This window comes from Pteropus vampyrus, unplaced genomic scaffold (genome assembly GCF_000151845.1).
Source record: "Pteropus vampyrus isolate Shadow unplaced genomic scaffold, Pvam_2.0 Scaffold7, whole genome shotgun sequence".
Taxonomy (NCBI): Eukaryota; Metazoa; Chordata; class Mammalia; order Chiroptera; family Pteropodidae; genus Pteropus; species Pteropus vampyrus.
Genome location: NW_011888788.1, coordinates 2,592,341 through 2,606,515, shown reverse-complemented (window position 1 = coordinate 2,606,515; position 14,175 = coordinate 2,592,341). Strand labels below are relative to the sequence as shown.

Here is a 14,175-nt window from a genome sequence, read left to right as displayed (position 1 = left end):
GGGTTTGGGGCTGCTTTGCATCCTGCCTCTCTGGGGATGCGCGCAGGCTGGCCCAAAGGAGAGGAATTGGTGCCGGGAGAGCCCCCCAAACCATGGACACGCTGGGACCGGGCGGGGATGGTAAACTGCGGGCGCGAGCAAAGAGCGGGCGAGCGAGTGTTGGGTTGGCCGGCGAGCGCCAAATTTCAGAGAAGGGCGTGGGCAGGGGAGCACCTTCTTGAAAAGAGAGCAGAAAAGGGGAAGCGTCTCTGGAAAAATTCCCGCTCACCCTTTCGACCCCCATCCCCAATTTTCTTCCCGCCCAGAGGTTCTGCAAGCTTTGCTTTCCGAGCCCGAATTTCTGACTTGATTTCGGCGTGTGCCAGGGTGGCGCCTTTGGGGACCGCGCTGCTGCGCAGGGTAGTTTATCCGAGACTGGCGAGGAGGTGGCTCCTGGAGCGAGTTGATCAAGGGCTGGGAGTGCATCCCGCGGCAACGGGGCCGGGACCTGCCCAGCCCCCGCGCACGCCGCGCCTCTGGGGTCCTGGGACTGGAGAGCCGCGGAGCGTAGAAGCCGAGAGAGCGCGACTCCTGCTTGTCTCTGGCTGAGCACTGCTTACGGGCATTGAGCCTCGCATGCGACGGAGAGGCCATCAGTCGGGAAGATATCCCCGGCTGCGAACGCCTCTGGGACTTCCCTCGGGTGTGCCGCATGCTTACGCGCTGCAGGTTGGAGTGTCCCTGCCACTCTGCGACTGCTGTCCTTTCCTTTTCGAGGGCAGTTCCTGCCCCTCGGGATCCCCCTCCTGTCACAGGCCAGGCCAGACATCCTGCCCAATTGGGTTCACTTCTTTCTACCAGCATTCAGTGGCCCCCACACTTGGAGTTGTTTCAGGTGTGCTAAGCGGGAGGGTGCAGGTGGTTCACAGTTGTGTGACTAGAGCCTCCATTCCAGGTGTTGAGGTCCAGGTTTTTTGTTTTTCCATCCTTCTCAACGCCTTAAATGCAATGGTACCTTATCGCTTGAGGGCTCAATACTTAGAATTTATTTCCTCACCGTGGGCATCTTGAGAATATAAAAGACTTCGGCAACAAGGGACAGTTCAGTCCTCAGGCCCTCCTGGGTCCTCACTGACACTCTCCCGCCCCTAGGGTGTCTTTTTTCAGTTAGCTAGGTCTTTCAGAGGACGCAGACCTAGGTGACAGGATATGGTGCCTCCTAGTCAGGGATTCTTCTGGGAAGGGAATTGGAGGCCTGGTGATGAGGACAAGAAAGAGAGGGGAAACAAAGGATTTCTTTCTAGAGCTGGTTCCCAGGATGCATGGTAGCAGCTGTATAATTCCCTCCCGTCCACAACCCCCTCCACCTGCAGAATCCTGGTTAGGATTCTCATTCCTTTATTCGACAGATTCCTATCCACTCCCGCTATGTGCCAGGCTTTGGGCTGGACAGCAAGAGTTTGGTTTACAGAAAGATTGAGACACACAGAGCATAAATCACTGCCCCAAGATAACACAGCCTGTCCATAGGAAATGGATTTGGTGATTTTCAAGTACGTGGTTTGCCAAAACAGGGAGAGTGCTTTGCTTTGGAGGAAAGAGCCTACTGTGTCCCAGCCATCTGGCTTCATTGTTCCTGGCTAACGTGTTGCCATAGAAGCCTGGGCCGGCTGCCTGAAGCAGCCTTGGAAAACTTTCGGAAGACCCCCGTGTGGATTTCCCACTTACAGATCTCATGTTGCCTCTCCCCCAGCCCTGGGTAGTTCTGTCTGTGGATAGGCATGGGTTCTAGTTGTCCTATACCTGAGGGACTTTAGGATAGTGCTACCAGGTGTTCTCCTGCACGTTGTCCACTGGCTTTGTCTCTTTCCAGGATCCAGGATTGTGTGTTGAGTCTCCCCAGTGATGTGGGCAGAGTGCTAGGCTCACTGATCCAGAGCAGTAGGTCTGGACCCAGAGTGCTCAGACCCTGAGAGCCTTCACCTGCAAGCTTCACCATGGCCACCCAGAATGTAAACACTAGTTTTGCACCCAATTTCAATCTACCCCAAGACCATGCCTCCTTGCTTCCCTTCAACTTCAGTTATGGTGATTATGACCTCCCTCTGGATGAGGACGAGGACATGACCAAGACTTGGACCTTCTTCGCAGCCAAGATCGTCATCGGTGTGGCACTGGCAGGCATCATGCTGGTTTGTGGCATTGGCAACTTTGTCTTTATTGCTGCTCTGGCCCGCTATAAGAAGCTGCGCAACCTCACCAACCTGCTAATTGCTAACCTGGCTATCTCTGACTTTCTGGTGGCCATCGTCTGCTGCCCCTTTGAGATGGACTACTACGTGGTACGCCAGCTGTCCTGGAAGCACGGCCATGTGCTCTGTGCCTCTGTCAACTACTTGCGTACCATGTCACTCTATGTCTCCACCAATGCCCTGCTGGCCATCGCTATCGACAGGTAAGAATGTTGGACTGGGGCAAAGATGGGGGTTGGGCCAGGCTGCTCCTTTCCTCACTTCAGCTCTGACAGTTGGCATTGCTTCAGATGTGAATGCTCACTGACCTATTACGGGGCAAGAGGAGACCTGGTTTTTTCAGTTGTGGTTCCCGTTCTCCCTAATGTGAGCAAGAGGGAGGCTCCTGAGACTCCCCAGCTCTGGGCCAGGCCCCAGATACCACATCCACACCCGCATCAGATACAGGCATGTCATAAAACCATGAGTGGAATCAAACACAAAAGCAAAAGTAGAAAGTGTAGGCAGCTTACTACACAGAAGTCGCATGAGAGTTAACCAGGGCAGCTTCTAGTCAAGACAGCATGTACCAAGTTTTTCTGTAACCGCTACCCAAATAATGATATAGAACATTTTCATCACCTAGAAAACTTCCTGACGTCCCTTTAACAGGCAATCTTCCCACCACACGCAACCCTGATCTGATTTCCATCATCATAGTTTAATGTTGCCTATTCGTTAACTTCATAAAAATGGAATCACACAGGATGTACTCTTGTTTCTGGTGACTTTGTTACACAGCTGATTTTAAAATCACACAACAGGCTTGTTTGCAGAAAAGAAGGAAGGATATGCTTTTTTGTATGCATCCATACGCTCATTTTCATACATTTGCATGCGATGTTCTGGAAGTCTTTGCTCTGTTATAGATTTATGAAGTAAAATTTCTAATAGCAGCTTATAACAAATCTGACACGTTTTATTTACCTGAACAGTTGTAGGCCAGCAATATCTCTCTGTTCGAGGGAAGCAGTTTTGGTGTCATGTCCTCTTGGTCCATCATTACGAGCTGTGCTGAAACTCATTTTGATAATGTTTTTTAATCATCCTTTTTCTCTTTTGTCTCCTTTCAGCCTTTACATTTTTCTCTTGTTCTCAGTGCTATTCAGGTTTGTTTTCCTTGTTAATCAACCAGTTGATTATTTTTCATTTATGGTAATAATATACACATACGAGGCATCTTCCTTTTTATAATATAATTCCTTCAGAAAAGTAATTTTGTTATACCTTTGAGGCTCCCCAGCCCTGAAAACCAATATTTATGAAATGTACCCACCAACCAACTGCACAGAATTCCCCAGGGGAAATGATAGAAAGTATTGATACAGTGATAAAAGTCAGATTCCTGGGCCCCACCACCCCAGCCACCCTGAATGAGAATTCTTGAGCTAGGGCCCACGAATCTGCATTGTATATCCAATTCCCTGAGTGACTCTTAAGGTTCACTCAAGTGAGAGTTATCACCCGTTCTCATCCTCTTTGTCCTACTGAAATCTTTGTCTTTCTAATGCAGCTTTTATTTGTTGTTGTTTGCTAACAGGAGTTTCTTAAGAAGCAACCATCCTGTTACAACACAAAGAGTGGTTCTTTTCCACCCCAAACCAGCTCCGCCCCAGTCAGCTTCCCAGCTCCATCAGCAAGTCTACCATTTTCTCAAGCAGGAAAAAATTAGCATCCTTCTTTGCCTTTCTTCCTGTCCCATCCTCACCCAACCACCCACCCTTCATGCTCAGCCCTACACTAAGTTTTGACAACTGCACAATCTCATTTCTTGGCAAGTCATAGCTGGACCATCATAATGCTCCTCTGACCTGTCTCCACACCTGTCTCTGCAAGGCTTCCTGACTGTCCCCTGAAATTCATACTCATCCATATTAAGCATCCAAATATCATCATTGATGAGTTCTCCTAAAATATTTTATGACTTACAAACTTCCAAGTTTCAGTGCCTAACAGAATACATGCTAAATCCTGACTCTAGCATTCCAGAACCTTTATAATCTGATGCCAACTTGTCTTTCCATTCTCATGCTGTGTATGGAGATACAGATAGTCTTTTCCCACAATATTGTATTTTAAGTGTGATAACCATGTCTTCTATCTTTCTGTCTCCACAGTGCTTAGCACAGAGCCTTATACCTGTACCTTAGTTTGGTTTACTCCTCAAATCAACTCTAAGACAGGATTCATGTCCAGGTAGCACCCAGGAAGTACCTATAGGGAGAAAGGAGGTTAAGCACACAAGAGAAGGCAGTCAATATAGATTGCATTGTTGAGCAAGGTTCCACTGTGGGCAACTGATGTTTATTCCTCTTTGGAACTGGTGTAGATCACACTTCAGAGTTCTCTTAGGAGTGGGAGGTGGAAAGGAGTTGGGGTATTTATATACCAATTCACAAGTCATTGATGAGAGCTACTCTGAAAATGTGCAGATAGCTAGGAGGACTCTAGAAGCTCGAGAAGGCCTTCAGACAATGAAATGCAGATGCTGGCAGATGGGAGTGGACAAGTTTGCACTGAAGTAATAAAAGCAAAGGGATATGAGAAGGGCACCGACAGCATCTGCTACAACCTGCTAAATCCACAGGTTGCTGGGCCTGCTGTGTAAGCCCAGTCTATGTATATGGAAACATAAAGCAGTAGAAGATACAGTCCTTGATCTCAGGGAGCTTTTCTTCCCACAAAAACTAAAATAATCAAGTGATGGATAAGAGTAAGATGTGATCACTGTGTTAGTGATGTAGTCTGGGAATGCTTCATGAAGATGTTGAGATTTAAATGTGCTATACTGACTACCTCCTACTCGCCCCATTGATGAAGGCAGGATTCTCCCACCTTAAATAGTACAAGATGACTGAACACACTACAGCTGACGTTGAACAGATAAGACCAACAGCAGTTAATTTATCTCATATACTCATAGCCAAAGGGAGGAGGACACTGCACACCATGCAAGGCCACGTGGGAGTTGCACTCAGGAATAGAATGAACCAGCAGGATCTGTGGGTAGCAGGCTTTATAGTGACAAGAGGATGTGGTTACCCTTGGTTTCCATGGGAGAATGTGATGGGCTTATCCGAATAATTCTGCCAGCTGGCAGCGAAGTGGAACCCATTAGGTTGAGGATTGAGGGTGCAGCTGGTCTAGCTGATAGAAGAACTAGAAGAACAGGAAGCTTTTCCTGCTGGGTGGAAAGGTATATCTGGAGAGAAGAAGAAACCTATGGCTAGGTCTTTGAGGTCCTGTGAGGCTCAAAGATGTCAAAGCAGCACATGAAATTTCAGGCCTTATAATATAGGAGCCTAATAAATACCCTCTTCCTCACTCAGATTCTAAAGCAATTTAAAAATAAGGCAAAATAATAAGAAAGATGGATATCAAACTCACTTTTGTTGTGATTACACTGATACTGGATAATGGGACTTTTATCTGTGGGCATGGGAACCATTTCATACTCAGAAGTATGAAATGGTGGGAGACACACAGGCCTCCCTAGGCACTTCAGTTTACCCCTTGGTAAATATGCCTATCCTACTACATAGAAATATCGGAAGGGCTCCCTAGGCACTTCCTAGGCACACAGGCCTCCCTAGGCACTTCAGTTTACCCCTTGGTAAATATGCCTATCCTACTACATAGAAATATCGGAAGGGCTACCTAGTGCCATTGTTGGATGCCAAAACCAGAAAACGCAAAGTTCATGTGTAGAGGACCTGAAGGAGATGTTATTTAAAGTCACAGAGACCCTAGAAGGAGTGTTGACTTCAAGAAGCCCATCCAAGCAAATAGATGGCAATGAAGACCTTGCTTTATGGTGTCAAGGTGACTTCACACACCTCTTCTGAGCTTGAGTTAGCCCAGGGAGGTGGATTTAAAAGGTTTGATCAGGAGCCTGGATTCTGGTCCCTCCACCAAGTGAGCCTGGGGAAGTCACTTACTTCTCATTAGATTCTTTAGATTCCACTCCAAGCCCAACCTTACTCTTCTGCTCTGTAATGCCAAATGACACCTGGGGGAAGGAGAGAGAAAGCCCTTGCCCACTGCCCCCAAAAAAGGTCCTCACCTCTCTCTGAGGTCCACAGCACCCCTTTCTCCCCTAAACCATGAAATATTTCAAACGAGTTTTGAAAGTAGTATGTTCTTGGGCAGAATGGCAGGACTGAAGGCCAACGTGGCATCAACAGGACTCATAATAATAGGCCACATGTATTTATTGAACACCTACTGCATGCCAAGCATTTTACAGACATTATCATATTTAATATCCACAGCAGACCTGCAAGGTAGGTGCCATTTTATCTCATGTTGTGCTTGAAACATATCTCAGAGAGACTGATTCCAGACTCCAAAGCCCATGAGGGAAAAGGCTGGGATTTAGTCCACTTATTTGACCCAAGGTCTGTGCTGCTTCCTCTAAACCACTCCAGTCCACCAAATACCAAATCATGTTGCTAAAATAAGAGGAAGCTTGTTAAAGCTGGGTTAATAGTACATGGGGAATCATTGTGCCATTTTGTCTGCTTTTGTGTGTGGTAGGGTTAGATACTAATAATGTTCCCAAGCATGCATCATTATTATTGATGGCTTCCTTCCCCCACCAGATATCTTGCTATCGTCCATCCTTTGAAACCACGGATGAATTATCAAACGGCCTCCTTCCTGATTGCTTTGGTCTGGATGGTGTCCATTCTCATCGCCATCCCATCTGCCTACTTCGCAACAGAAACAGTCCTCTTTATCGTCAAAAACCAAGAAAAGATCTTTTGTGGCCAGATCTGGCCTGTGGACCAGCAACTGTACTACAAGTCCTACTTCCTCTTCATTTTCTGCATCGAGTTCGTGGGCCCGGTGGTCACCATGACCCTGTGCTACGCCAGGATCTCCTGCGAGCTCTGGTTCAAGACGGTCCCGGGTTTCCAGACAGAGCAAATCCGGAAGCGCCTGCGCTGCCGCCGGAAGACGGTCCTGGTGCTCATGTGCATCCTCACGGCCTACGTGCTGTGCTGGGCGCCCTTCTACGGCTTCACTATCGTGCGCGACTTCTTCCCCACTGTGTTCGTCAAGGAGAAGCACTACCTCACCGCCTTCTACATCGTCGAGTGCATCGCCATGAGCAACAGCATGATCAACACCGTGTGCTTCGTGACCGTCAAGAACAACACCATGAAGTACTTCAAGAAGATGATGCGGCTCCACTGGCGTCCCTCCCACCATGGGAGCAAGTCCAGTGCCGAACTCGACCTCAAAACCAGTGGCATGCCGGCCACGGAAGAGGTGGACTGTATCAGGTTGAAGTGACCCTCTGGTGTTTCACAGGTGAAAATCCAAATGCCAGTACTTAGAGCAAATTTTACGGATAACCAAGTTCACAGGTGCATGGAGAAAGGGCAACTGTGTTCATGCCCTCTAGTTTCTGTATGCTTCTCAGTCATAACATGCAATAAGATCACACACAAACCACAGCAGCTGACCTTTACTGATACTGCTCAGCACCTACTGTATGCACAACCACACAATGAGACTAGACACAGGCAACTGACGTTGACTGAACATCTGTGTGCTAGCCAGTGAGATTAGACAAGGGCAACAGGGGCTGACATTTATTGATTACCTACAATGTGCAAAAATATTTAAATAACAAAACAAAATAGCAGAATGGCCAGACAGAGGCCACAAGTGTTATCTGGACTCAATCTGCACCTTCCCTTATTCTGTATCTCATCAGTGCAAAAATGTCAAAAGACAATAAAATAAGACACTTAGACATGATGGAAATGTAAAAATAAGTTTGTCAGAGTATGAGGTTTACAGCCTCATGGAAAGAGAGTTCATGGTATCTTGTTGAGCTTTCCCACTCAGCTCCTACTACCTCCCTTGGACATTCTCTAGGATTCTGGCTGCCAGAAAAATTTTTTTCTCATAACTAGGCCTTTGGTTATCTATGATGGTGTAACCTCAAAGAAAGAACCAAAAAATCTTTTCCACTGATGCTTGAAATCTCATTAGTCTTTTGGGAGAAGACATAATCTTGAAACAAGGATTACACCTTAGTGTAAAGTATTTCAAAGTCTCTAGTGTCAGGGAGGAAGGGGACCTAGAAAGGGGTGGAGCTTGCCACTGGTAATAAACATAATCTCTGTGGCTGTTTTGCTAAGGCCTGGACCACTTTTCAAGGGGGAAAAACAAAAAAACCCTCTTTCACAAACTGAGCTCTACTTGGAATCCAAAGGCTTGGATTCAAGTCCTAAGTCAAAGATTCACGAGACCTGGATGTTTACTCTCTCTGAATCTTAGCTTTGCTTCGGTGAAATAAGAATGATGAAAATACCTGTACTATATTCACTGTATAGGACTGTTGAGAGAGCCCATTGAAGTGATACGTTGTGAAAGTGTTTTTCTACTATCTGAGTGATAAGAATGGATAAGTGATATCGAATGGTTTGTTTGGACAAGGGAAACCCCATCCATTGTGGCTTATTATGGAGGAACATCCCCACTAATTTATCCCTATTTGGACCAGAGATCCCCTGAACTCTTCACAGAACAGCACATCTACATTGGGGCACAAAAGAAATCCCTGTCCTGCGTAATAATCTGGAAGATTCAATTTTAGAGTCTCAGTGACCTCCAGGTTTTCAGCATCCCCATGATCCTAGAAGTGTTGACAATTTTCCCTGCATGTTGCATACCCCAGGACTGCATAATCTATATTATACATCTGTGGTTATTGTGTGCATTTGTTTTAATTCCTGATTTGTTTTGAAGCAAAGACTATAGAAATGGTACCTAGTTTGATAATGACCCATCCACATTTGGTCAACTATTTTTCTATAGATACAGAGTTCTTTCATTGTTTGCTTGTGGTTTTTTAAAATTAACGTTTGGTTTGTTTATTCAGCAGTGAAGTTTCAGTCAACATTTTCTTCCATCACACCTGACAGACACCTTCAAGCCCAATCAATGCCCAGAAAATGGAAACTAACTTTAGAATTAGCCTAAGCCAATTGGTTTGTCAATTCTGATTTTAACAGAATTACACAATACATTCTAAAGCTAAGCAAGTAAATATTGGGGGTTATCTGCATTTTGACAAATATAATAATAACCATATTTTTATTGCCCCCTTCCTGACTCTTCTAATAAGATTCTTTAAGAGTAGACTGTATACCAGTTGCACCTGTCAACAGAATTCAAACCCTCTTTTTGATCCTAAAATATACCATTCTCTATTTAAATGTAACTGAAACAATTTTTGTAAATATCAGTGTGTATTTGTAATTTTCCAGTGTTTTCAAATTAAATAACATGTAGACTCTTACCACAGTGTTCGATCATTTTCTCCACTAATCTTTTATACATGTTAGTATATTTAGATATAAATGAAGTAATAGCCATCTAAACAGATCAACCCTGAAACATAAAAGGAACTCGGACGTGTTTTTAGAACAGTAGCAGCTCATACCAGCAAACAGCCTCATCTTGGTTACATCCCTCAAGTTTACAGCCCAGGGGTGTATTCATGCATACAAATGAGCCAAGAACCACTACTCTGTGCCCATGTTACCCCTTTATTTTAAAATCATCTTGTTTAATGAAAACTACTGTTTGCATGGAAACTGTTCATTCATCTCAATGGTAATAAATTAATTGCACTTGTGTTTAAACTTCTCAAGACTAATGATAAGCTTAAAATACTTTTAAAGTGCTATGATATAGATATATTTATACATACTATTATATACTGAAAATTTAATCTCATTTGGCAAAACATCCATTTTCTCAGCCAGAATAAGAGAGATTGTTTTGTGATAAAGCTATTAGAGATTTTTCTTTTAGTATCCAACATCTAAAATAAGTTGATTCTGAAAAAAAATCAAAAGATGGCTTTAAGCCCTTCAGGCAAACCAATTCCAGACTTATAAGGAAGAATGTGACATGTGGGAGATGATTAGAAAATTTAAAGTGAGTTTTATCTCTAAGAGAAAATGATGGATTTGAAACTTATCTCTTCAATTTAACCATTATCTCTCCCTTGGGCTCAAGAAGATACACATGCATGTGCACGCGCACACACACCAGTAGAATATCAGAACAGGAAAATACCTTTAAAGGGCATATAACTCAACTTTCTCAGATGAGATAATCTAAATTTCAAATGAAGGAATGACTTACTTAACAAAGCACAACTAACACTTGCCAAAGCCAGAATATTGTCCCAAGGTCTTCACTGTGGTCCAGTAAACTGCACTCGGTAACTGCCCTCCTGATTCCAAAGGAGGACTCTCAGAATGCTTAAAGAGCCATTTAAGCTGGTTTCTGACCTCAAGGGAGAATCTTAAACTGCACAAAAAATACCTTCCCTCTCCCTGGCAAGCAAAGAGTGCATCCCATCCAAGGGACTTTGTAATCCAGACATCAGGATTCCAGAGAAACCGGAGGGAATTACACCAGAACAACTCTCGCGTTCTTGCCTTTCTTGTTCTCTAATACTCTGACTGGAGAATGTCTGAACACATTTGACTTGAATGTCCAGGGAGCTATTAAGTGATGCTGGAGCCATAGGAAGGCATATTGTGACAAGAGCTGACCCTGGCCCCAGGTGGTGGAAGAGGGCCTTACGTTCAAAAACAAAACAAGCCTGGGGCCACCCAACACAGTGTGCAATCTTCACACAAGTTACTACTGCTGATCCTGAGCAGCTGTCCCTTCTAGGCACCAAGTCACCCTCTCTGCCAATCAGGCACACATCACCTCTTGGGGTTGCTTGAACCACTTACTCCTTTACAGATGTTCAAGGAGCTTCAAATACAGTAGTTTTTCCAAGAGATAAACTGGTGTAGGATTAAAGAAAATGTGACACTTTCTTCAGTTATAACTAATTGATTGGAGGCAAAGGATTCTTCAGAATTTAAAACAATCACTAAACAGGGAAGTAGGCAGGGGATTTGCCTCCAAGAAACAGGGAGGTCAGTCCTTGAAACAGAAGGCCATGTAGACACAAGGTCTTGTATGCCTTTGTTGACAACCCTTTGTGACATATGAGTGATAGGCAGAGATGAAAGAGGTCATCTCTGGAATCTCATTTAATGCTGACCTTGGGTTCCCAGCTCTGGTTCCAGCTCCTAGACAAGATCTTAACATATTCCTTTGACTGAATTCTGCTGCAGGGATGGTCCAGTGTCTGCAGAAAAGGGTCTCCCACCCACTCACCCAGTTTCTGTGCTGACTGCTGCTGAGTAGCAAAAATGATTGAGAGATGTAAACCTGAATCTCAAAGCAACTTTCAAAATAATATATGATTAATTCTATGTTAAAGTTGAGACACTGGAGAGACACTATAGGCACAAAAATGGAGGGAATTTAGAAGACATTCCTTCCAGCCTTGAGGATCAGAGAAAGTTTGGAACGGAAGTGGTTAGGCAGAGCCTTCTAAGATGGGGAAAGTGAGGAGAAGGTATCCTAAGGGAACAGAATGAACTAAATCGTAGATGAGGGGAAATGAGATGAAATATAAGTGGAACAGCAAATTGATTTGACCAGCACAAAGAATGCGGAGTGTTTAGAAGAACAGACTCAGGGAGCAGGCCGGAGAGCAGCATAAAGAAAGAGGCCAGGCGTGGGGGTAGCCTGGCAGCCTGCAATTCACGGTCAGACAGAATTGGGTTCAAACAGTAATTCTTACTTAATCATGTGAATTTGGAAAGATAACTTACCCTTGCTCCGGACCTTAGTTCCTTATGTGTAGAGTAGGAATAATAATAGCACTTACATCGCAGGATTATATGAAGATTAAATATGTATCTTAGAAAAAAATGCCTAGCACATCAAAAACAGTCAACAGATACTAGCTATTCTTTTTATAATGATTAATTCTGGGAACAGAATGTCTCCTAGATGAATTCAGAACATCTGTCATGTATAATGGATATAATATTTGGAGATTATCAAACAGGAGTATTTTTACTTTCTGTTATCCCATGCCCCTGGTATCTTGGACTCCCAATGGTACCTGGCCAGCTCAAATCACAAGATATCTTCCATAATGTAGAGAAGATGCCCTCCCACCATCAAGATTGAGCCAGGAAGTTTAATGACCCTCAAGAAGGACACTATGATGTAAGGAAAGTCCCTTCCATAGAGGAAGAAGAAAGCAGACACTACTCCTTCTAGTCCCGATGGTGGTAGGAAAGAAACAAGTTAATTGAAAATCAGATGCATTTGTCCTTACTTTCTTCTTCAGTGACTAAATCTAGGTGGTGGAGGTGGGGATACAACAGATGTATTGAAAGTATAAGGAAGCCTAAGATCACAGGGCAGAGAGGCACCAATGGAATCCTCCAGGCTCACCAGGGATTGGACTCAGACCTCTAAAAAGAGCCCACATATGCCCCAGAGACACGGTGAAGCAGCAGTGGAGGAGACAGCAAAATAGAAGAGTCTGAGGCAGTGCCTTGGCCCCCCACAGCAAGCAGGGATCCATAAATTTTCATGTGCCCCACTTAGGGGCCACAATGGGTAGACAGAAGCCCAGGGTTGGGTCAAAGATGCCATTATATGTGGGGCCTTTGCAATCAAGAACAAGTATCTAGGACCATAGGCTACAAAAGACCAGATGGGACTCAGTATTCCTCAGCAATGCATCCTGCAGCAGAGCTAGCAAGGATCCGGAATCCCTATAACAGTACATGGTGCTGAGTCTTCCTTCTCCCCTCCTCCAACATGAGATCAAAGGAAGCCCTGACATATTGGGGTAGTGAGAAGGGACTGAAATCCAAAAGATTTCATTTGTCTGAAAGTGGGTGATTTAAGCCAAAGGGAGTCTACTTAAGTTTAAAAGGACCATATATCATTAATATCTAAGTTTAAGTTTGCTTCTCCAGCTCCCAATGAGATGGGAGCTTATCAAACTTTGATCAAAGATGGAAAAGTCAAGAGACTCTGTTTTCTCTGTACATCTAATTGCAGTGTCAGCCAACATTGCACGTATAAAAATGATGAGTCAGCAGAAGACTGGAGATAGGATTGAGGAGAAAAGAGGTTGTCATACTGGAAACGCATGACAAAAATAGAAATTGTTCCACAGGATCTAGATCCATATCTTCTGGAATAGTGCTCAAAACAATAAGAAGGCAGCATGTCTTCAACATGGACAGTGCAGGAAAATATAGTTGACATAGCATATGGTAACCCTTGATATCGATAGCTTTGATATTTGTGACTTTGTTCATGAGCCCAGATTCATGATGTAATCATTTGATATTTGGGGAGGTGAAAGTTTCAATCTTGCACACCAATGACTAGACCTAGCCAACCGCATGGCAACAAGCTCAGCTCCAGGGAATAGCACTGATGTGCTCCGCTCCTAGGCTAGAGATGCTCCATCTCTGTCTTTGGTTCTCCTCCCGATCTGCAAGTCAACTGAGTATGGTAGTTGCTTGCCACAGAAAGGGATTAAAAGTTGTGGGAAAATTCTGCCCTAAACTGAAATCAAAGCAGAATGAAGAAGCTGAGTTTTCTCCCACCTAGACACACTTATCAGACCTCTCAGACCATGAAAATGTCAGAAAACACATCAAAAGCCAAGTACATGCTTCCACATCCTTCGTCTTCACAGGATCTGTTCCTACGTAATAAATCCAGAATGGCTTCTCCTTGGAAATTTAGGAATTCCTAAACCAGAGTGGTTCATCCACACCTTCCCCATTACCAACTATCCTCTTACCATCTCGGCACATTTTTTTAAGAAAAGAAAGAAGAGGTGAAATTTAATTAGGGAAAAAGACAGAAAATAAGAAGGCACCTGTATCACCACCTTCTTGGTTGCTGGGTTCTGTGAGGCTTGACATGTGGAAGCATGTTGAACCCATTTCCCATTTAGAAAAAGAGTACAGCTCGCTGCAGTTTA

The 14,175-nt window shown here is 44.3% G+C and overlaps 1 protein-coding gene across 1 annotated transcript; it reads left to right on the top strand.

Moving 5' to 3' along the window:
* Nucleotides 1-1,975: 1,975 nt before the first annotated feature.
* Nucleotides 1,976-7,616, top strand: PROKR2 (prokineticin receptor 2). Its single transcript, XM_023536858.1, has 2 exons — nucleotides 1,976-2,434; nucleotides 6,872-7,616. Exons 1-2 carry the CDS (start codon nucleotides 1,977-1,979, stop codon nucleotides 7,566-7,568), a joined length of 1,155 nt encoding a protein of 384 aa, XP_023392626.1. The 5' UTR covers nucleotide 1,976; the 3' UTR covers nucleotides 7,569-7,616.
* The last annotated feature ends 6,559 nt before the right edge of the window (nucleotides 7,617-14,175 follow it).